At 43.0% G+C, this 21,147-nt stretch overlaps 1 protein-coding gene across 9 annotated transcripts in view; it reads left to right on the top strand.

The window, feature by feature from the left end:
• Positions 1 to 21,147, top strand: part of PIK3R4 (phosphoinositide-3-kinase regulatory subunit 4) — a 238,925-nt gene that overhangs the window by 7,728 nt on the left and 210,050 nt on the right. For 8 of the 9 annotated variants that reach the window (XR_011556735.1, XR_011556734.1, XR_011556736.1 and 5 more), the window contains 3 exons: positions 813 to 946; positions 1,059 to 1,641; positions 3,109 to 3,243. Coding sequence is in view for 5 of the 9 variants with exons in the window: in XM_070726344.1 (XP_070582445.1) it covers positions 813 to 946; positions 1,059 to 1,641; positions 3,109 to 3,243 (852 nt within the window). In the remaining 4 variants the exon portion in view is untranslated. The remainder of the gene's footprint in view (positions 1 to 812; positions 947 to 1,058; positions 1,642 to 3,108; positions 3,244 to 21,147) is intronic. The other variant, XM_070726345.1, reaches the window with a different exon arrangement.

The following is a 21,147-nucleotide window of genomic DNA, read 5'->3' as shown; positions in this document are numbered from 1 at the left end:
TAGGGCTATAAAGATGATAACTAGCATCTTAAATTACATCCAGAAAGAAAATGGAAGTCAGTGCAGCTGGCACAAGTGCTATATGGGGAGAGGGGTGTGGTGAATTTCTGTGGCAACATGGCATTCCTTGCACTCTTGCGGGGGAATGCCAAATCTCTGCGCTTTGGGGGTGCTGATTTGGAATGGAATCAGTCCAGAACCTCATTGAAGGGGAGGTGAAGAAGGGGACTTGGTCAGGAACTGTTTTGAGGTCGCATACCCCATGGAGGCTCGGCCTGGAGCCTCCAATGGCAGCGGTGTGAAGGCGGCTAGCCGCCATTAGCTGTGGCGTCTGTGTAATGGAACGATTGGACTGAAGAGGTAGAAGTCATCCAGGAAGAAAGGGAATGTAAGTGTTGGAGGACAAGGATGGAGAATTGACAGTTATGGTGTGCATATTCACTGGAAAGAAAACCTTTTCCTAAACCTTTTTTTGGGGGGGGCGGGGGATTAATGGGAAAATATACGGAGAAGCTGGGAAAAGTGGCTAAGTGGATACCGGAACTGTTTAATTTGCACTGAATGACTAAAACCATGTTGGAAGACCATTTTGGGGTTATAAGGTGGTGATAGATAAAGTTGGAATTAAAAATGTCTGTACTTATAGGGTTAAAGACTGATAATAGCATATTGTAGATATACTAGATCTAGTCCTTGGAAAACATAAATGATTCAGTTATGATTATGGAAGCCAATAAATGCACTTTAGGAATAAGTATAAATAAATAAATAATTCATAATTGTCTGTTCCTTATTTTCTTTCCCCCCCCCAGGTTGTGTAATAGCTGAGTTGTTTACAGAAGGTGTACCTCTCTTTGATTTGTCACAGCTTTTGGCATATAGAAATGGTCTATTTTCCCCTGAAAAGGTCTTCAGTAAAATTGAAGATCGAAGTATTAGAGAATTGGTAAATGATTTTACTGCATTTATATGGCTTACTGCATTTTTTCTACTTATTTAAGTGTTCTTTCTGAATCCCCCCCTTTCATTCTGCTACCTTGTCTTTTCCCCCCCTGAAGGTTATTCAAATGATCCAATGTGAGCCTGAAAAGCGTTTAGCAGCAGAAGATTACTTGAAGCAGCAACGTAACAATGCATTTCCTGAAATATTCTACACTTTCCTTCAACCATATATGGCACAATTTGCCAAGGAAACCTTTGTATCTGCTGATGAGCGCATCCTTATTATCCGTAAAGACCTTGACAATATAATCCACAATCTCTGTGGGCATGATCAAACAGAAAAGGCTGAGGGAGAGACAAAGGAAAATGGCTTAGTCATTTTGGTTTCGGTAATAACTTCGTGCCTGCAGACCTTGAAATACTGTGATTCCAAATTGGCTGCCTTGGAGTTGATTCTTCAGTTGACACCTAAGTTAAATGTAGAAATCTTACTGGATCGTATCATCCCATATCTCTTGCATTTCAGCAATGACTCTGTGCCCAGAGTAAGGGCAGAAGCTGTTAGGACACTCACTAAAGTTCTGACGTTGGTTAAAGAAGTTCCACGGAATGATACCAATATCTATCCAGAATACATCTTGCCAGGTATTGCTCACCTGGCCCAAGATGAAGCAACTATTGTCAGACTAGCTTATGCTGGTAAGAAGTGAGCGTGGCTGGTGATGAGATGAAAAATTATTAGGACTAATTTAATAATTTAATTTAATTTAATAATTTAATTTAATTTAATTCTATGCCACCCAATCCCAATGGGATTCAGAGTGGCTTACAAGAATAAATAGTACATAGAATAAACAAGTCAAATAATTAATAATAACAACATTAAAACTTATAATAAACCGTAATTAATTATCCAATCAAATCCACATATATATAGAACAGTTGCAATTGGACGTGATAAGATGATGTTGATGGCCCCCAGGCCTGGCCACAAAGCCAGGTCTTCACAGCCTTTCAGAAGAATAGTAGAGTGGGAGCAGTGTGGACATGAAGTGGTGGTTGGTTCCATAACCTCGGGGCAGCCACAGAGAATGCTCTTCCTCATGGGCCCATCAAGTTGCATTGTGTAGTTGACGGGACGTGGAGGAGGCCAACTCCCTGTTATCTGATTGGTCTCTGCGAGGTATATGGCAGGAGAACATTTATTAATCTGTTATTTGTTTTTCCTGTAAAATAATAAAGATGGCAGCTAATTATATGTAAGTGTAACTTAGGCACAATTTTATTTCTTTATATCAAACATTAAGTTACTAAAAATTAAAATTTATATTTGGACACAATTTTCATAGCAAGAATGTTTCTTGATTTTATGTAATATTCAATTTCATATAGGTATCTTTATATAATCAAGTTGGTGGATGCGCTAAAACTCTAGGATCTTCCAGGGTCTCATACAAAATGTCTCTCAAGGTTATCTCTGGAGTTATACAACTCCCACATAGTGCTTGTAGTTAGTCTCAAGCATATTTACCCAATATGGGTTGTATAAAGAACGCCCTCCTCGCCACAGCTGAAAGATGTTTCTCTAATGTTAGCTGTGGATCGAGGAGGATGCCCAAGTTGCGGACCCTCTCTGAGGGGGTCAATAATTCCCCCCCCCAGGGTGATGGATGGACGGATGGAATTGTCCTTGGGAGGCAAAACCCACAACCACTCCGTCTTGTCAGGGTTGAGCTTAAGCTTGTTGACACCCATCGAGACCCCAATAATAAATATAATACTACAAATTAGTCTTTTTCTTGCAGCCTGGAGAGGGAGTCTGGAAGGATCATTAAAACTGCCTGGTTGAAATATTGGTGTCCATATTCAGTGCATTGTCATTTTTTTCCTGAAGTATACATTGTTGTGTTTGTAGGATTGAGAAAATGCTTAATTCATTCTTTAGTTTTCTCTGGGTGACCAACCGATAACCAAAGTTTTTAGGTGAACAAGCCCAATTATATAAATTTAGAGAAGTATTTTTGCAAATTACCTAAAATATATACATTTTGAATGAAAATTATTTTAGAGTGTTTGGAAAACATTGGTGAGACTTCTACTTCCATGACTAAGATAGTTCTAATTATTTATTCTGTGACACCTTTTTTTTTCTTTTAATCTTTGCAGAGAACATAGCATTGTTGGCTGAATCTGCCCTGAGATTTCTGGAGCTAGTCCAATTGAAAACTCTGAACATGGAAAATGAACCAAATAGTGAAGAAACAGATGATACAACACACCCTAGTGAAAATTATGATACTGGTAATGCATTTTTTAGACTGATTTGCCTTTTAAGTGTGATGTATATAATGAACCTAATGACATTTCCATATAAACATCTACAGGATAGGATTTCTATTTTCTCCATAGTGGGTAGAACTAACCTCCAAGAATGGGATGTCACCGTCCCTTCAGACAATGATGACTGAGTCTGACAAATTGATATCTGGTAATATATTTGGTAATGGTATCATCCGCCCTGCCTCTCAATACCTGTCACAGCCCAGACTCTTTCTCGCCATTGGAGTTATCTTGCTTGTGCCGACTGGCTGTTTGCATTTAAAAGACAAAGCTTTCCGGCATAGGGGTGTTTCACCCGAATACTGTGACCAGCTGCTTGCTAGCGCAGTCTCCTGAAACAGCTTCCTGCGCTGAAAGTGTTTAAAATGACTGCTGGATTTGCCCCTTTCCTACGTAGTTATTTGCTTGGTCCTGGAGTACCAAGACTATTGTTGGCTTCTCTCTCTCACAAGGCCTTTAAATCCTTTCCCTTGTGCTCCTTCTCCTTCAGACCTTTCTCCTCCAGGTGGCTCCATTCCAACTTAAAATCTTCAATACAGCCAATAGGTTCAGTTTGTTTTATTGCCTTCCGTAGCCTATTCACCCCCCCACTTCTTAGGTGGGAATCTGTGCTGGGAGGTGCTGCAGCTAGCAATTCTTAACAAATTACAAGCAGCAGAGTGCTAGCGGCTTTTCTGTTCGTTAAAATCAGCTGGCAAGCTGTCGTTTAATTCCGGTGCCTTTTGGGTGGTTTTTTTCTTGCCGTAAGTCTCCAGTTGCCGCTGTGTTTAGTAACAGTTCTCCTTCAGCATCTTAGCCTATCACTGTTGTTTGTCACAGGGCTTAATTCATTTAGATTTGTTTCTTAGGCGTTTGGTCCAATCGCACCTAAATTTAATTAGGCACCAACGGCCGCAACTATGTGGGCCGCCCACAACTAGCTCTGATCAGCCCAAACAAGCCACTTTTCCTCATTGACACCATGTTCACCTGCCTTGACCCCTTCCTGTAGATTAATTAAATGGACCTAGGAAGCCTGTACCTCCTAACTATCTTCTCCCTGGAGAGTCTCTGGGGGAATAGGACGCACAGAGGCCTCTTGGACCTGAGGCTGGGCGATTAGTCTGTACTAAAATCAGTTCTTGCTCTACCTATTGGAACTTAGTAACAGATTCCATGGCATCCAAGAACTCCAAACAAAATCCCACGGGAAGAAAGTGTACCCCAAAACCAATAGGCCATCTGAGGAGGAATCTGATCCTGCTTCTACAAGCCAATCCTCTCGTAGACCCAATAAAGATAAGGCCTACCAGGGCCAAGAAAAGGAGAGATAAAACTTTGCGATAAATTAGCAAAGAGGCTAAGAGTACAGACTCAAGAACAATTCCCTGACAATATAGCTATCTCCAATCAGCCTAGAACAAGGGAATGTATTTTGGTCCTAGATGAACCCAATCTAGTCAGAGTTCAACCTGACCTTTGGGGTTCAGGGACAGTGGGACAGGAAGAGAGTCACGGGGCCTTACCAGTTTCAGACCCAGTTCAGGAACCTAGACCTGATCCTCAACCCTTTCAGTCCCTCCCGCTGGTTTCACCTGAGTTTAAGGCTATGATATTAGCTGCCCTGACCCAGGCAATGGAAGCCAGACTGCAGATGAAATGGAGGAAGAGGAGGAAAGAGAGGACTCTCTTCCCCAGGGTCTCTCTGAAGATGATGTTCCTCAAAAGTCATCTATTTCATCTTCCATATTTCCATCTCTTTAAATCTCTCCTCCACAAAGCCTAATTAGTTACTGGGCTAGATCCAGAGAAGCCTCTGAAGACAAAGAGCAAGATACCTGCCCCTTCTTTTTGGAAGAACAACAGGACAGGGATGTTATTCCCATGCCTTGTCTCTTCTGTGAGGCTCTCCTGAAACAGTTATTTTTTCCCAGCTGATGGACCAGCACCTTCATCTAAAGACAAAAAGTTCTTCAAGGTAGTATCCTCCTATGAGGACCTAATTACACTTCTCTTAATCCATCGCAACAACCCCACAAATTCCCTCTGTATAAATCAAATATCCTGATGAGATGCAAAAGAAGAGACCCAATGTAAGAAAAACACCTTAAGTATTATGTCAGGGAATGTAGCTGGGTGGTATCATTTTAGAGGTTTAAATCATCCTGATCCTTTGATAGATAAGGATATCATTTTGATGCAAGAGACCTGGACCAGGGATGACCTGTTAAATAAATGGATATCACTCGTATAAGCTAGAAGCAAGGCCAGGTAGAAGCCCAGGAAGACTGAAGGGAGGGTTGGGTATTTTCATTTCTACCAATTTGAGAGCAGAGCCTACTCTTATTGCCCCACTAAAACACATGGCCATGGCCCTTCTCAAGATAGACTCAGTCCTGCTTTTAATAATTAATGTTTATCTTACGCCATTGGTAAGAAAAGCTGAAATCACTGCAGTATGGATGGAGTTGGAACATTATATTAGTAAACTACACATGGAGCATCCAAAAGCCAGAGTCTTACTGGGGGGAGATTTCAATGCTAGATTGGGACCAAATGATTATACATTATATACAAAATATCATCCTTATCCACCAGCGGAGGCTCCCATAAGAACAAATTCCTCCCTCACACGACTCTCCAAAGACAAGAAAGCAAATTTTGCTGGCCTCTGTCTTGCAAAAATAGTGAATAAACATAATCTTTATATAGCCAATGGATCCTGGGCTGGAGATTATCCTGGCGAGATCACTTTTATAGCAAGGTCCAAAACCAGCAACATTGATTATATTCTAACCTCTATGGACTTATTACATTATGTTAAAAAAATTGAAGTCCTTCCTTACCTGGAAAGCGATCATCTACCTTTATGTATATATATGAAGTCTCTCATCAGGCAGATGCCCTTTGAAAACCAATTTATCCCTGCAATTTCTCCAGCAGGCACAACGAGATGTAGAGTCAAATGGTCCCAACAACTTGACCAGAAGGTGAGAAGAGCTCTATCACGGGATAATTTTCAAAAACTTTGCTCAGTCTTTATCACACCCAACCCTTCCCAAAACTTACTAGAATCATATACAGTAATACCTCATGATACGAACTTAATTGGTGCAAGGAGGAGGTTCGTAAGACGAAAGGTTCGTAAGATGAAACATTGTTTCCCATAGGAAACAATGTAAAGTTAATTAATCCGTGCAACCAAAAAAAACCCCGCAAAAAAATGGCTTTCGGCGACTGCTGGGAAGCCGCGCGGCTGTTTTAAAAGGTGACAGCCGGCCTCCCAGGCCGGCTACAACCTTTTAAAACACCCGCGCCGCTTCGCAGCTGTCTCCTGAAGCCGAACGCTAAAGCCGAACTTCCGCGTTCGGCTTCGGGAGACAGCTGCGAAGCGGCGCGGGTGTTTTAAAAGGTTGCAGCCGGCCTGGGGGGCTTCCCAGCAACCTCCCAAACTGAACCCGGGGTTCAGCAAAATTTTGCCTCTTCTTACGAACTTTGTTCGAGTTACGAACCGGCGTTCGGGAGGCTTCTGGGAAGCCCCGCCGCCCGGCTGTCACCTTTTAAAACAGCCGCGCGGCTTCCCAGCAGTCTCCGAACGCCGGTTCGTAACTCGGAAAAAGTTCGTAAGAAGAGGCAAAATTTTGCTGAACCCCGGGTTCGTATCACGAGTTGTTCGTAAGACAAGGGGTTCATATCTTGAGGTACCACTGTACAAATATAATCCATAAGCTTCAACCGTTTCTAGTATATGACCGAAACTTCAGCTAAGAGGCCCTATACTACCTCGAAACAATGGTTTGACAAGGACTGTGTAAAAGCCAAGAAAGCTCTCAATTTGGCTTATAAGCTGTACAAAAGTGAAACTGGGAATGGCAACTAAACAAGCCTAAACCATCTTGTTACCCTCAAAAAACGGTATAAGCAACTAATTGCCCTTAAGAAGAGACAAGATGAAAGGTCCTCCTGCGAACAGCTTATTGGGGCCGCAAAGCAAAAGAACTCCTCCCTATTCTGGCATTTAATAGCTAGACACTCAGATAGAATACATACTCCATTAGACATTCCCATACCTCCTAACACCTGAGAACCTCACTTTCAGAGGATGTATGAAGAGACTAGTGAGAGTATAAGGTCTACAATGAAGGACTTGCCAAATTGGCCCCTGGTCTCAGAGTCTGAAATCAAATCGCTCATCGGCCAACTCAGGTCTGGCAAAGCCCCAGGAGCTGACTCGGTTACCTCAGAAATATTGAAGAATAACTTGGAGTGGTGGACACCAGTTTTGGCAGCGCTGTTCATGTATTCCACTGGCTACGTCCCAGAGGATTGGGGCTTGGCAATTGTGATCCCAATTTTTAAAAGGGGAAAAGAGATGACCCTGCCAATTATAGACCAATAAGTCTATTAAATATAATTAGTAAACTTTACGCCAAACACCTACAAGACAAGCTAAAGGAGTGGCTGGATTCTGAGAATCTGATTACTGAAGAACAAGCCGGCTTTAGAGAGGGAAGGGGCACTATTGATCAGTGCTTAGTTCTCCGCCACCTTATTGAAAAATACATCTCAAATAGTCCTGTATCACTATATGCTGGATTTATAGATCTTAAGGTAGCCTTTGATTCAGTTACTAGGACTAAATTATGGGAGAAGCTGGAAGCTGCCTCCATTGACCAAAGGCTTCTTCATTTACTACGTGCTCTACATACCAAAACGTACCTCAAGGTGAAGTGTAGTATGCAAGGGTCCTTCTCAAAGCCAGTTAAAACTGAAAAGGGGATTAAACAGAGGTGGATCTTGCCCCCCCTGCTTTTCAACTTTTATATAAATGATATGGCAAAATCGTTGAACAATCCAAATCCCCCCCTTCCAAATAGGTGACCGAAACATTGTCTTTTTGCTCTACACAGATAACCCCTTGATCCTCTCCAGGATGCCAGTAGACCTTAAAAGAGCCTTGCGACCCCTTCTTCAGTACTGTAATAACAATAACTTGAGTATAAATTATGAAAAAAAAAAAATCATGGCCTTTGCAAAAGGCCAAAAACTCACTCATGGTATCTTGATGGACACAAAATAGAGCAGGTAACCACCTTCAAATACCTGGGGGTGGTCTTTCAGGCCAATGGCCCAAGGAAAGCACATGGAGAATATGCAGCTGCCGTGGGCCAAAGATCAGCGAGCTCTTCTCAATTTTTTCCACACAAAAGGAGGTTATTACGTTCCTGCTGCTATTAAGCTTTTTATGGCCAAGTTGCTAGCTCAGCTTCTTTACGGGTCCTTGCTTGGACCGCCAGCTTCAACTTTACACTTTACACCACTAGAAATAGTTCAATCCAAATTTATTAGAGCAATTCTCCAGATGCCACGTTGCGTTTCAAATGCACTTGTGCACCTGGAGACTGGATTGATAAAAGTCGAAGCAAGAATCTGTATAGCATCTCTAAATATGTGGTTAAATCTTTTTTTTTCCCCGCAAGGTCTTGCTCCGTTAATCCTTCATGACGAATTTTCCTCCTCATAGATTAAGGCCATAGAGTTCAATCTTCACAAATTAGGCTTCTCACAAGCTTCAATACTCGAGATGAACTATGATCTAGCAAGACAAACCTTGCGACAAAGGGTGGAGGACATCGAGAGGCAGGAGGACTTAAATAAAGCTCTGCTGTTTCTGGCCCCAGATGCCACTAGATATGTTGTGGCTCCTGCCAGATATCTTAGATAGCTGGAATCAGCAAACCACCAAAAAGCATTTGCTCTTATACGGTGCCATGCGCTTCCATCCGCCGTTCTGTACGGCAAGTATAAAATAATACCATTCACTGAAAGATTTTGCCCTTGTGGCTCAGGAGAGGTGAAGACTGAGGGACACATGCTCCTTTTATACAGACATTAGGAAAAAACATATTTTGCCACTAATTGCAAGGTATCCTGGCCACTCAGACATTACCTATCTCCAGTGGCTGCTTAAAGATGAACAGGTCATAATTACAGCACAGGTGGCCAGATTCTGCACAGCGGCAGTGGGGATTCGTCACAAATGTGTGCCTTCATCATAGCGAGATATGTACATCTTTTGTATATTTACAATGGGTGAATTTTGGTGGGTCAGCCAAAAGTCATGAATTTTGTCCAAGAACCTCAACACCTAGCATGTCTTTGTTGATTTGGGTAATGACTAACTTTGGATGGTCAACGAACTGCTGTAAGTCAAGGACTACATTTATCACTCAAGAATCTGCTACTAGGATCAAAGAGATACTAAAATGTCTAGATTCTAAGAATCTGAAAAGGTTCTTGGATGTTCTGTTTTTTAAAAAAATTATTATATTGCTAGTTTTTGATTGTAATAAAGGCCTACAGTGATCCCCCGAGTTTCGCGATCTCGATCTTTGCGAAACGCTATATCGCGATTTTTCCACCCGATGACGTCACTCCCTTCCTTTCTCATCTTTCTTTCTCTCTCTCTTTCTCTATCTTGCTTCTTCCTCTCTCACACTCTCTTCCTCCCTCTCTCATCTCTTTCTTTCCTTCTCTCTCTTTCTCTATCTCTCCCCCACTTGCTCTCGAGCGGCGGGCGGCACCCAGGGAAGGTTCCTTCGGCCGCCCACCAGCTGATCTGCTCGGCAGCGCAGTAGCAGCGAGGAGCCGAAGATGGGGTTTCCCCTTTGCGTGGGCAACGGGGAAACCCCATCTTCGGCTCCTCGCTGCTACTGCGCTGCCGAGCAGATCAGCTGGTGGGCGGCCGAAGGAACCTTCCCTGGGTCTTCAACTCCCAGAGCGGCGGACAAGCGGCGGCCGGACAAGCGGCGGCCGGACAAGAAAAGCGGCGGCCGGACAAGCGGAAAAGCGGCGCACAAGCGGCGGGTGGAAAAGCAGCGGCCGGACAAGCGGAAAAGCGGCCGGACAAGCGGAAAAGCGGCGGACAAGCGGCAGGCAGAAAAGCGGTGGCCGGACAAGCGGACAAGCGGCGGACAAGCGGAAAAGCGGCGGACAAGCGGGCAGGCAGACGGCTCCTCAGCTGCTGGGTCTTCCCAGGTGCGGAAGTAAAAACACCATCTGCGCATGCACGGCCATGGAAAAAGGGGCGCGCATGCGCAGATGGTGTTTTTACTTTCGTACCACTACATCACGAAAAATCGATTATCGCGAGGGGTCTTGGAACGGAACCCTCGCGATAATCGGGGGATCACTGTATTTATATTCACATCCCAAAGTAGATGAGCCAATCAAGTCACTCCATTCAGCTGCTGCCATGTGTGGGGAGGCTGAAGTAGTGATGAAGGTCAAGGATCGCAGGCTGGAACAGATGCTGAAGAAAAGCCATCAAGCGGATGCTTGGGCAATTCAGGCAGCCGCTTCAGCCTCTTTTTTCGCCAGAGCTATGTTGGTCTAGCTTCAACAGATCCAACACTGAATTCCTCCAGAAGACCTCAGGGATCAACAGGACCTTAATAAGAGATTTGCTTTGGGCCAGTATGTGGCGGATGCCACGCTACAAGCATCATTCTTCTCTGAAAAATCCATTGCGGCCTCCACTTTAACCAGAAGGCTCAATTGGCTCAAGCCCTGGCAAGCAGGCGTACATCAAAAGTGGGAATTAGCAATAGGCCCACTTCAATGCAAAGGTCTCTTTCGAGAGCTTCTAGATCTGCTGCTTACAGAAACCTCTGATAAAAGGAAGATCCTTGGGCCTACCATCAAGAAGGCAAGGTTCAATCCTTTCTTTTGGTGCTCCTTTCACCAACCAGATTCCAACTACACCATGCCAAGAACTACAGGACAGTATGCCCCTCACTCCCGATCCCAATCAGACGGGTTCCAGGGGCAGAAATAACAGAGGTCAGAGAGGAAGCCAGTCTTCCAAATCTAAGTGGTAACTTCCCAAATATTCCCATTGGAGGTCACCTTGCTTGGTTTTCCCAGATTAACAACAATCCTGTATAGACCCCTGGATCCTATCTACTATCCAATGGGGTTTTGGAGTTTTTGTCTCTTCCCCCTAATTTTTTTTGTTTCCTGCCCAGTTCCCTGGAACCAAAACTCTCTTACTCTCACGGAGGAGGCAATCAATCCCCTTATCTCCATTAGGGCGATTCAAAGAGTTCCTTGAAACCAAAGAGGCCTTGGGTTTTATTCTATACTATTTGTGGTACCCAAGGCATCGGGGACGGAGAGCCATATTAGATTTTTAAAAATTGAACCAATATATCAGATATAGAAGGCTCAAGATGCATTCTCTAACCTCTATCCTGGCTCGTTATATAAAGGGGTCTCCTTAGATTTAACTGAGGCATACATACATATTCCTATCTGCAAGTACCTTAGACAGTTTCTTAGATCTGCCTTTAGGGGTTCTCACTTTCAATACAGAGCCATGCCATTTGGTCTATCCTCTACCCACAGAGTATTCACAAAGTTTTAGGGGTTCTAGCTGCTCATATCAGATCCTTACCAATCCACAACCAATGTTACTTGGACAACATCCTGGTGCACACTCCTACCAAGGAAAGCACCATGGTTGATCTCCATGCCACCATGGATCTCCTTCAGAGACATGGTTTCTCCATCAATCTTTCCAAAAGCTCCCTCGTCCCTACCACAGTTTTCTGTCACCTGGGAACTAATATAGATTCAGTTCAAACAGTAGTCTCTTTGTCTCAAGATAGGAAAGACAGTATTAGGGAGCTAATTAACCAGATTTAAACCTCTAGAAGGGCGACTATCGCTCTTCTTTTCTTCCTTTTAGGTATCATCCCTTGTGCCAGACTTCAGGCTAGGGACTTTCAGTAGTTACTGTTGCTTTTCAGAAAGCACATCTCCCCGCTCCATCCCGATTCCTCATCTGTGATGAGATCGCTCTGTTGGAGGCTGTCTTTGGCCATTTCCAGAGGCACCAATTTCAATATCACCAACTGGATTACCATCACAACAGAAGCCAACCTATTGGGTTGGGGAATCCACACCTCGGGGATGGTGGCCCAGGGGACTGGGTCCCCAACAGAGGCTCAACAACTAATCAACTGGCTGGACCTCAGAGCAGTCCATCTGGCCCTGAAGCATTTTTGCCATCTAATTCAGAGGAAACGTACTAATATTGACAGACAACATTGCAACGAAGAGTCATATATGTCATCAGGGCGGAACTCGATCCAAAGCCCTGATGCTCGAAGCAATGAGGCTAGGCTTGTTGGCTGAGAGACATCTACAATCCCTCTCAGCAGACCACATTTCAGGGAAGCTCAATGTACAAGCAGATTGGCTCGCTGACACTGGATTCAGGTGGCATCTCCTCCTTGCATTGTTTAACTAAATTTGTCTCCAATTCGGACTCCCTGCAGTTGACTTCTTTGCAACTGCAGCCAGTGCTGAACTACCCCGATTCTTCTTCCAATATCTAGAGCCGGGAGTGGAAGCAACAAACACTCTGAGCAGTCCTTGGCCCCAAGAACTTCTCTAGGCATTTCCACCTATTCCAATCTTACTGGACCTCATCCAGAAAATTCTGTCTGAGATAGCTCAAATAATCGTAATCGCACCTCACTGGCCAAGGTGCGCCTGATTCGCAGATCTGCAAGCGCTTTCCATGGCAGCTCCGTGCTTCAGGGGATATGTTACAATAAGGGGCATCCTTCCACCTGGACCCTGACTGGTTCCATCTAATTGCAAGGAGGTTATCAGGAGGGACCTAGAGTCGCAAAGCTATGACCCAGAAGTTATAGTGGTAATGCAGGCCTCCAGGAGACCGGCAACCAGACGCATATATGCCCACACCTGGACCAAATTCTGTGAGTGGTGCCAAAAGGAAGGTCTCTCACCTGTGTATGTTCCTCTCCACAGGATTATCAACTTCCTGATTTGAGGATTCCATCTGGGCCTCTCAGCTAACACTCTATGCCGACAAGTGGCAGCACTCTCTTTGGTCATTGCGGGCCCCAACGGTGAAACACTCTGGAGTTTCCCTGCAATCCAAGAACTAATGAAAGGAGTAGCTAACATCCGTCCTCTTATGGTCCATCGATACCCAACCTGGGGCATACCTCAAGTTTTGGCGTCTTTCACTTCTCCTTCATATGAACCACTTAGAGAGTCCTCCCTGAGACATCTGTCATTCAAAGTAGCCTTCCTGGTCACTATCATTTTAGCTCAACTCATCTCAGAGATGGCAGCTCTCTCCATCAGACAAGATTACTACCATTTCCATCCTGAAAAAGTGGTACTTAGATTGGATCCCACATTCTTACTAAAAATCAATTCTATGTTCCACAGAACTCAGGAGATCATTCTCCCATCATTCTGTACCAAACCTAATCATCGCCTAAGCATTAAATGGCATACATTAGATGTAACTAGAGCATTAAAAATCTACATAGAATGGACTAAATCCTTTTGTAAGTCCGAGGCTCTATTTGTCGCCTATCACCCCTGTTTTCTGGGTACTAAGGACTCCTCCGCAACCTTAGGAGGAGGGATTGGGTGCACCATCGCCAAGGCATATGAAACAGCCTCAATGCCAATTCCCAGATGAATTATAGTGCACTCTACTAGAAGTGCAGTAACCTCTGCAGCCTGGGCAACTCAAGCTTCCGTAGAAGAGGTTTGCAAGGCAGCCACCTGGTCCTCTCCAAATTCATACATCAAACACTATAAAATTGATTCCTATGCCTCTGCTGATGCAGCATTCAGCAGGAGGGGCCTGCAAAGTGTTGTCTCTCACAACCCATAAGGTCACCCTCCTTATGGGACACATCACTTTGGTATGTCCCACGTGACTACCGTCTCCTTCTTCAGCATGGATAATAGGCATTGGCTACTCACTTGAACATCTCACGTGTAGAATGGAGATGATAGTCATCTCCTTCTCTAATTGGGTTTACTTACCTTTTCTCCTTTTTCTTCTAACTGCTCATATCATTCTTACCTGGCCAAAAGTCTTCTAAGTCAAAAGCCAACATGAGCCAAGTCTCCAGATTGATTCCTGTGAACAACTGGGAAAGGGGTGGATCCAGCAGTTATTTTAAAGACTTGTCGCTTGGTCTTAATTGATTAGGACAGCAAGCTAAGCCCATGTGACTACCGTCTCCATTCTATGCATGAGAAGAGATATTCAGGTGAGTAGCCAATGCTTATTCCGAGACCCTCCAAAGATTGAAAAGCCAAACTGTAGTGCCCAACCTTTTAGAAGTTTCCTATCTCTTCTGTAATTAAATGGTTTTAAGGTAATGGCAGTGTAGGAACTGTGTATGTTGCAGGTAAACTATGTGTTGTGAGCAAAATAATCAAGTGACTTCATCTTATGTTTGTCAGGATTAGCAATCCTAGGTGATATTTCATTGTATTACCATGTAAGATAAAAGGTAGAATGTATGCATGTTAATGCTGAGTCTTTGGGTTTGAACTGCAATCTGATTGGACCAGAGCATTATAAGATGCAAATCAACTTCACCATGATTTTCTTTCCGTTGTCTGCTGTTGTTTGCTGTTGATGTTGGTGATTGTTAGTTAACTGGCTGGAGCAGTTTGAGCATGAGTTAAATATTGAGTAGAGTAGTGAAAGTGATAAGAAACCTGGATTGGTTTAATATCTAATAGAAACCTTGATTGGTTTAGTATCTACTTGTAACCTGGATTGGTTGAGTATCTACTTGTAACTTGAATTGGTTGAGTATCTTGTATGTAAGCTGAATATAGCTAAAGTAAAGTTCCTGTATATAGAAGACTGAAGCTGAAGATATTTTGCACTGAAGAGTAAAACTATTGTTTTCTACAAATGTGTCTTTGTTATTTATCTCGTTCCTTAATTGCCACATTATATTCTGTATCTTATCTAGTCCTCCTGAGCAACTCTGATATATTGGGACAATTTATGGGGCCAGACCCGGTGCCAGTTTAGCCCAACCCCAAGACCATGCCAAGGCTGAAGTAGTTAGACCCAGGCCAGGCCTAGGCTAGAGCCAAGACTAAACTAGGATAGTCAGGAGCAGCGTTCCCCATAAGCTGCGCCCATGCACACGCACACGCCCCAAAATACCCCCCACGCACCCTTTTCCACAGGCGTGCGCTCCCCATCCCCCTGCCAGACCGCGGGGGGGGCGGGGGCAGGGAGGCGCCGGCAGTAGAAGGAAAGGGAGTCGTGGCTGCCCCTGCCTCCCCACTGTGCCTCTGGCCCCCTCACGCCCCTGGCCTCTCGGCCCTGCCCCCACCCGATCCGCCCCCTCTCCTCAGCCGCCTCCTGCCTTGGGGCGCGACTTCTCCCACGGCGGTGGCTGCGGCTTCTCCTTCTCCACTTCTGCGCTCCCAGCCAGGGGACTGCAAGAGAGGGTTTTCTCCACGCGCTTCAGGAATGCCTGCCCCGCCCGTCTCGCAGCCCCTTCGCTGGGAGCACTTTCGTCCCGGACTTTCAGCAAGGGGCCTGCAATAGAGGCAGGGCAGGCGTTCCCGAAGCGCTCGGAGAAAGCGCTGTCGCAGCCCCCTCGCTGACAGAGAGAGAGAGAGAGGGAGAGAGAAAGTAAGTGAGAGAGAGAGAGAGAGAAAGGGGGGAGAGAGATAGCAAGAGAGAGAAGAGAAAGAAAGCAAGAGAGATAGAAAGAAAGAGAGAGAGAGAAAGCAATAGAGAGAGAAAGAAAATGAGAGAGAGAGAGAAAGAGAGAGAGCAAGAGGGGGAGAGAGATAGAAAGAGAGGGAGAGAGAAAGTGAGAAAAACAGAGAGAGCAAGAGGGGGAGAGAGAAAGAGAGAGAAATGACTCTTGATTTAAAGCATATGGTAAAAAGCACCCAAATAATAACAGAAAAAATAACCCCAGCCATTTGTGTGTGTGTGTGAACTCGAACCATTTCCAATAGCTCACCTGTTATTGGAAATGGTTCAAGAATTCACACACCCACACACATACACATACACACACACACACACACACACAAGGGTGGAGGAGACGGATGGAAAAAGAGGAGAAGATAGTAATAATAGTAATAGATTGTGGTTTTGTTTTATTATTAATTTCTTTTAATAAAAAAGAAGGGATATCTATCTATCTATCTATCTATCTATCTATCTATCTATCTATCTATCTATCTATCTATCTATCTATCTATCTATCTATCTATCTATCTATCTATTTATACATACTTCTATGCCGCCCAGTCCCAAAGGGACTGCCGCTCAGACACTATACTTTTCCGCCCACACACAAAAAAAATTAGAGGGAACATTGGTCAGGAGTGACAGAACCAGAACTGAAGTAACCAAAATTGGTGTATCCAGGATTGAAAAAAACATGAGCAGTTAGGAAAGAAGAAGCAGTTGCTGTGAGAGATGAAAACTGTTGAATTACAAAAGAATAAACAATTTTAATGGCATTCTTAGCAGCCGGTTTATCTTTTGAGAGCTGAATGGAAACAATTACCATGCTTGGAGCTTAAAGATACAAAGCTTATTAGTAAGAGAAGAATTATGGGACATTGTTGTAACACCACCTGCAGATGGATATCTAGCTCAAAGACTTTGGAATGATAAAGCCAAAGCCATGTTAATGTTAACTCTTGAAGATGCTCAGCTTGTTAATGTAAGACTGACGGAAAACGCTTGCAAAACTTGGCAAAGATGAATAGAACAGAATAGAATAGAATTCTTTATTAGCCAAGTGTGATTAGACACACAAGGAATTTGTCTTGGTGCATATGCTCTCAGTGTACATAAAAGAAAATATAGATTTGTTAAGAATCATGTGGTACAATACTTAATAATTGTCATAGGGGTCAAATAAGCAATGAAGAAACAATATGAATAAAAATCTTAGGATACAAGCAACAAGTTACAGTCGCACAGTCCTCAGGGGAGGAAATGGCTGATAGTAATCATGAGAAAAAACTAGTAGAAATAGGAGTGCAGATTTAGTAAAAAGTTTGACAGTGTTGAAGGAATTATTTGTTTAGTAGAGTAATGGCGTTCAGGAAAAAACTGTTCATGTGTCTAGTTGTCTTGGTGTACAGTGCTCTGTAGTGAAGTTTTGAGGGTAGGAGTTGAAACAGTTTATGTCCAGGATGCGAGGGGTCAGTAAATATTTTCACAGCTGTTTCTGAGGGAAACGACCAGGGGAAAAGTCATATTAACACGACAGTTATACAACTTGAAACTGCAGCCAAATGGATATTTTAGTGAACAGTAAACTATAGTGTTTATTGCAGAGTTGGAAAGCCGTGGACTGACATTCCCAGATGAGCAGAAGACATATATCCTGTTATCTTCTTTAGATAAAAATTGGGAACCATTTGTCTTAACCCCACTGTTCTGTTCGAAAAAACTCCCTAATCTTCTGTTCCCGGGTCACATACGACCCGGACCAAAAACCCTTCATTTGAAGTGGTTATGTTTGGTCAATTTGAAAACTTTTTTCACCTGGAAACAAGTTTGAACATTTCTGCACACAATGGAATGAAAATTGAACTGAAAAAATTAATCCTTATTGGTTTATTTTGCACATAAATGTGCCCCCCCATTTTTGTGAATTTTTTTTCATTTTATGGATAGTTTTGCTTGCAAAATGCATTCTATTTTACTAAAGTTGGTGTGGGATTGGTAGCTTGAACATTTCTGCACACAATGATATGAAAATTGAAATGAAAAAAGTAAATCTTATTGGTATATTTTGCTGATATAATGCATGCCCCCCGTTTCTGTGAAATAGTCTTCACTTTATGGATAGTTTTGCTAGCAAAATGCATTCTATTTTACTAAAGTTGGTGTGGGATTTGTAGCCTGAACATTTCTGAACATAATGATATGAAAATTGAACTGGATAAATTGATGCATATTGGTTTATTTTGCACATAAAGTATGTTTCCCCCCGTGTTCAATTATTTCAATTTATATAAAAATTATGCTGTTAATTTCAAACTTACATACTTTTTTTTAGTAAAATGGATTTCTTTCATAAAATTAGTTCTCTGGCTACAATGTGGTTGATTTTCAAAAGGATATTCCAAATATTTCTAGCCAAATATGTATAAAAAGTGACAATAATGGCACACAGCAAGGCCGAGGGGTGGTGGTGGCCCTTTTGTGGCAAAAATAAACCAATAAGAACCATTTTTTTCAGTTCATTTATATTTTTCTTATGTTCAGGATTGTTCAATTTAGTATATCAAACCTTTTGGGGGAAAATTCCTTAGGGATTTGTAGCCTTAAAAAATATAAATTGACACGAAATTCAGAAAGGATGGGGGGGGAGGGCTTTTTGATAAAAATAAAAATATAAGTCTTAATTTTTCCAGTTCAATTTTCATATCATTATGCTCATAAATGTTCAAACTAGTTTTCCAGTTGAAAAAGTTTTCAAAAAGATCTTTTTGGTCCGGTCATATACGAACAGAAACAGACTCGAAGTGATGATTTTTTTTTGCCCAGAAAACAATTAGCCACCACCCCAAAAATATTTTTTTGATGATCAGCATTGTTAAATTGAGTAAATGAATGCCTAAGATTTTAAAGAATATTTCGGATTTGGAGCATAAAAAAATAAAAAGTGAAAATGGTTGCAAGCAGCTGGGGGGGGGGCTTATTTCTGATTTTAAAAAACCAATAAGAATCATTTTTTTCAGTTCCTTTATATTTTTCCTATATTCAGAAATGTTCAAGCTACCAATCCCACACCAACTTTAGTAAAATAGAATGCATTTTGCAAGCAAAACTATCCATAAATTGAAAAAAAAATCACAAAAATGGGAGGGGCATGCATTATACCAGCAAAATAAAGCAATAATATTTACTTTTTTCATTTCAATTTTCATATCATTGTGTGCAGAAATGTTCAGACTACTTTCCAAGTGAAAAAAGTTTTCAAATTGACCAAACATAAGCACTTCAAATAGAGAGTTTTCGGTCCGGGTCAGGGTGACCCGGGAACATAAGATTAGGGAGGGTTTTTTTTCAGCAAGAAAGAAACCCCCCACACCCCAAAAAAAATTCTCTTAGAGAGAACCCCTGAAATGATGAAAAGTCATGAAATTTCAAGTTTCAGATATGCAGGGAAAATGTTTTACAGGGGACTCAAACTTGGTTTCGGGTCACATACGATATTTCAAAAGAAAAGGATTTAGGGGTAGTGATTTCTGACAGTCTCAAAATGGGTGAACAGTGCAGTCAGGCGGTAGGGAAAGCAAGTAGGATGCTTGGCTGCATAGCTAGAGGTATAACAAGCAGGAAGAGGGAGATTATGATCCCGCTATATAGAATGCTGGTGAGACCACATTTGGAATACTGTGTTCAGTTCTGGAGACCTCACCTACAAAAAGATATTGACAAAATTGAACGGGTCCAAAGACGGGCTACAAGAATGGTGGAAGGTCTTAAGCATAAAACGTATCAGGAAAGACTTAATGAACTCAATCTGTATAGTCTGGAGGACAGAAGGAAAAGGGGGGACATGATCGAAACATTTAAATATATTAAAGGGTTAAATAAGGTCCAGGAGGGAAGTGTTTTTAATAGGAAAGTGAACACAAGAACAAGGGGACACAATCTGAAGTTAGTTGGGGGAAAGATCAAAAGCAACATGAGAAAATATTATTTTACTGAAAGAGTAGTAGATCCTTGGAACAAACTTCCAGCAGATGTGGTAGATAAATCCACAGTAACTGAATTTAAACATGCCTGGGATAAACATATATCCATCCTAAGATAAAATACAGAAAATAGTATAAGGGCAGACTAGATGGACCATGAGGTCTTTTTCTGCCGTCAGACTTCTATGTTTCTATGTTTCTAAACCACAGTTTAAAGCCAAAAGGGGTGGGTGGGTCGGTGAAAGGAAAGGAAATAAGGATGCAGCCTGTATGGTGTCAGCAAAGAAGAAACAGAACAAGGCAATTTGGATTCTTGATTCAGCTAAACAATGTTGGAACAAGGCAATTTGGATTCTTGATTCAGCTAAACAATGTTGGTTTAAAGGCATCTGAGTTAAAACACAGGGCCGCCATCAGGAATTTTGGGGCCCCATACAGCCTAAGTGTCTGGGGCCCCCCTCCCTTCTTCCTTCCTTCCTTCCTTCCCTTTTTCTTTTTTTTCTCTTTTGGTTTTTTTCCCCTTCCTTCCTTCCTCTTTCTTTCTTTCTTTCTTTCTTCTTTTTCTTTCTTTCCTTTTTTCTCTTCTTTTTCTTTTCCCTCCTTCCTTCCTTCCCTCTCTCCCTCCCTCCCTCCTTCCTTCCTTTCCTTTTAAATTTTCAAACTGTCTTCTTCATATTCCTGGCTGAGGAATTCTGAAAGCTGCAGTCAACTGTCTTCAGCCATTGTCCAGCCCTGTGCTACGGACCCCTCCCTCCACCCCCTGAAGAGGCCGGGGGCTTCTTTCCAAAGCCAGTGGCAGTGATGCCAGAACCCCCTTCCCTGGGGATGGGAGCAGGGGGGGGGCTCCACTGGTCTCCCTCAACAAGACCTTCCGCAACACATCAGCCCTGCTGGGCAGGCCTCTTAGCCCCACCAAAGAAATGGGGGTTAAGGAAGACCCCCACCCCCCACCTTGCCCCAAACACTGGCACTCTGCATAACCCATGCGGGGGCTTTGGCTTCCCCTCTGCAGAACAGAAGCTGGGGACCTCTCCCTCCACATACACTGGATCCCTATGGCCCATCCGAGGGCTGGCAAAATAGGTGTGCCCCCCACCTGCTTTTCTCTCTCTCTCTCTCTCTTTCTCTCCCTCTCTTTCTCTTTTTGTCTCTCTTTCTCTACTTTTCTTTCTTTTTCTCTCCCTTTCTCTCTCTTTTTCTCTTTTTCTCTCCCTTTCTCTCTCTTTCTCTTTATATCTCTCTCTTTTTTCTCTCTCCCAACCTCTCTCTTTCTCTTTCTATCTCTTTCTCTCCCTCCCTCTCTCTTTCACTTTCTCTACCTCTTTC

The sequence above is a fragment of the Erythrolamprus reginae genome, chromosome Z (assembly GCF_031021105.1).
Source record: "Erythrolamprus reginae isolate rEryReg1 chromosome Z, rEryReg1.hap1, whole genome shotgun sequence".
Classification (NCBI taxonomy): domain Eukaryota; kingdom Metazoa; phylum Chordata; class Lepidosauria; order Squamata; family Dipsadidae; genus Erythrolamprus; species Erythrolamprus reginae.
Note: the sequence above shows the minus strand (reverse complement) of the source record. Positions and strands in the feature narration are given on the sequence as shown.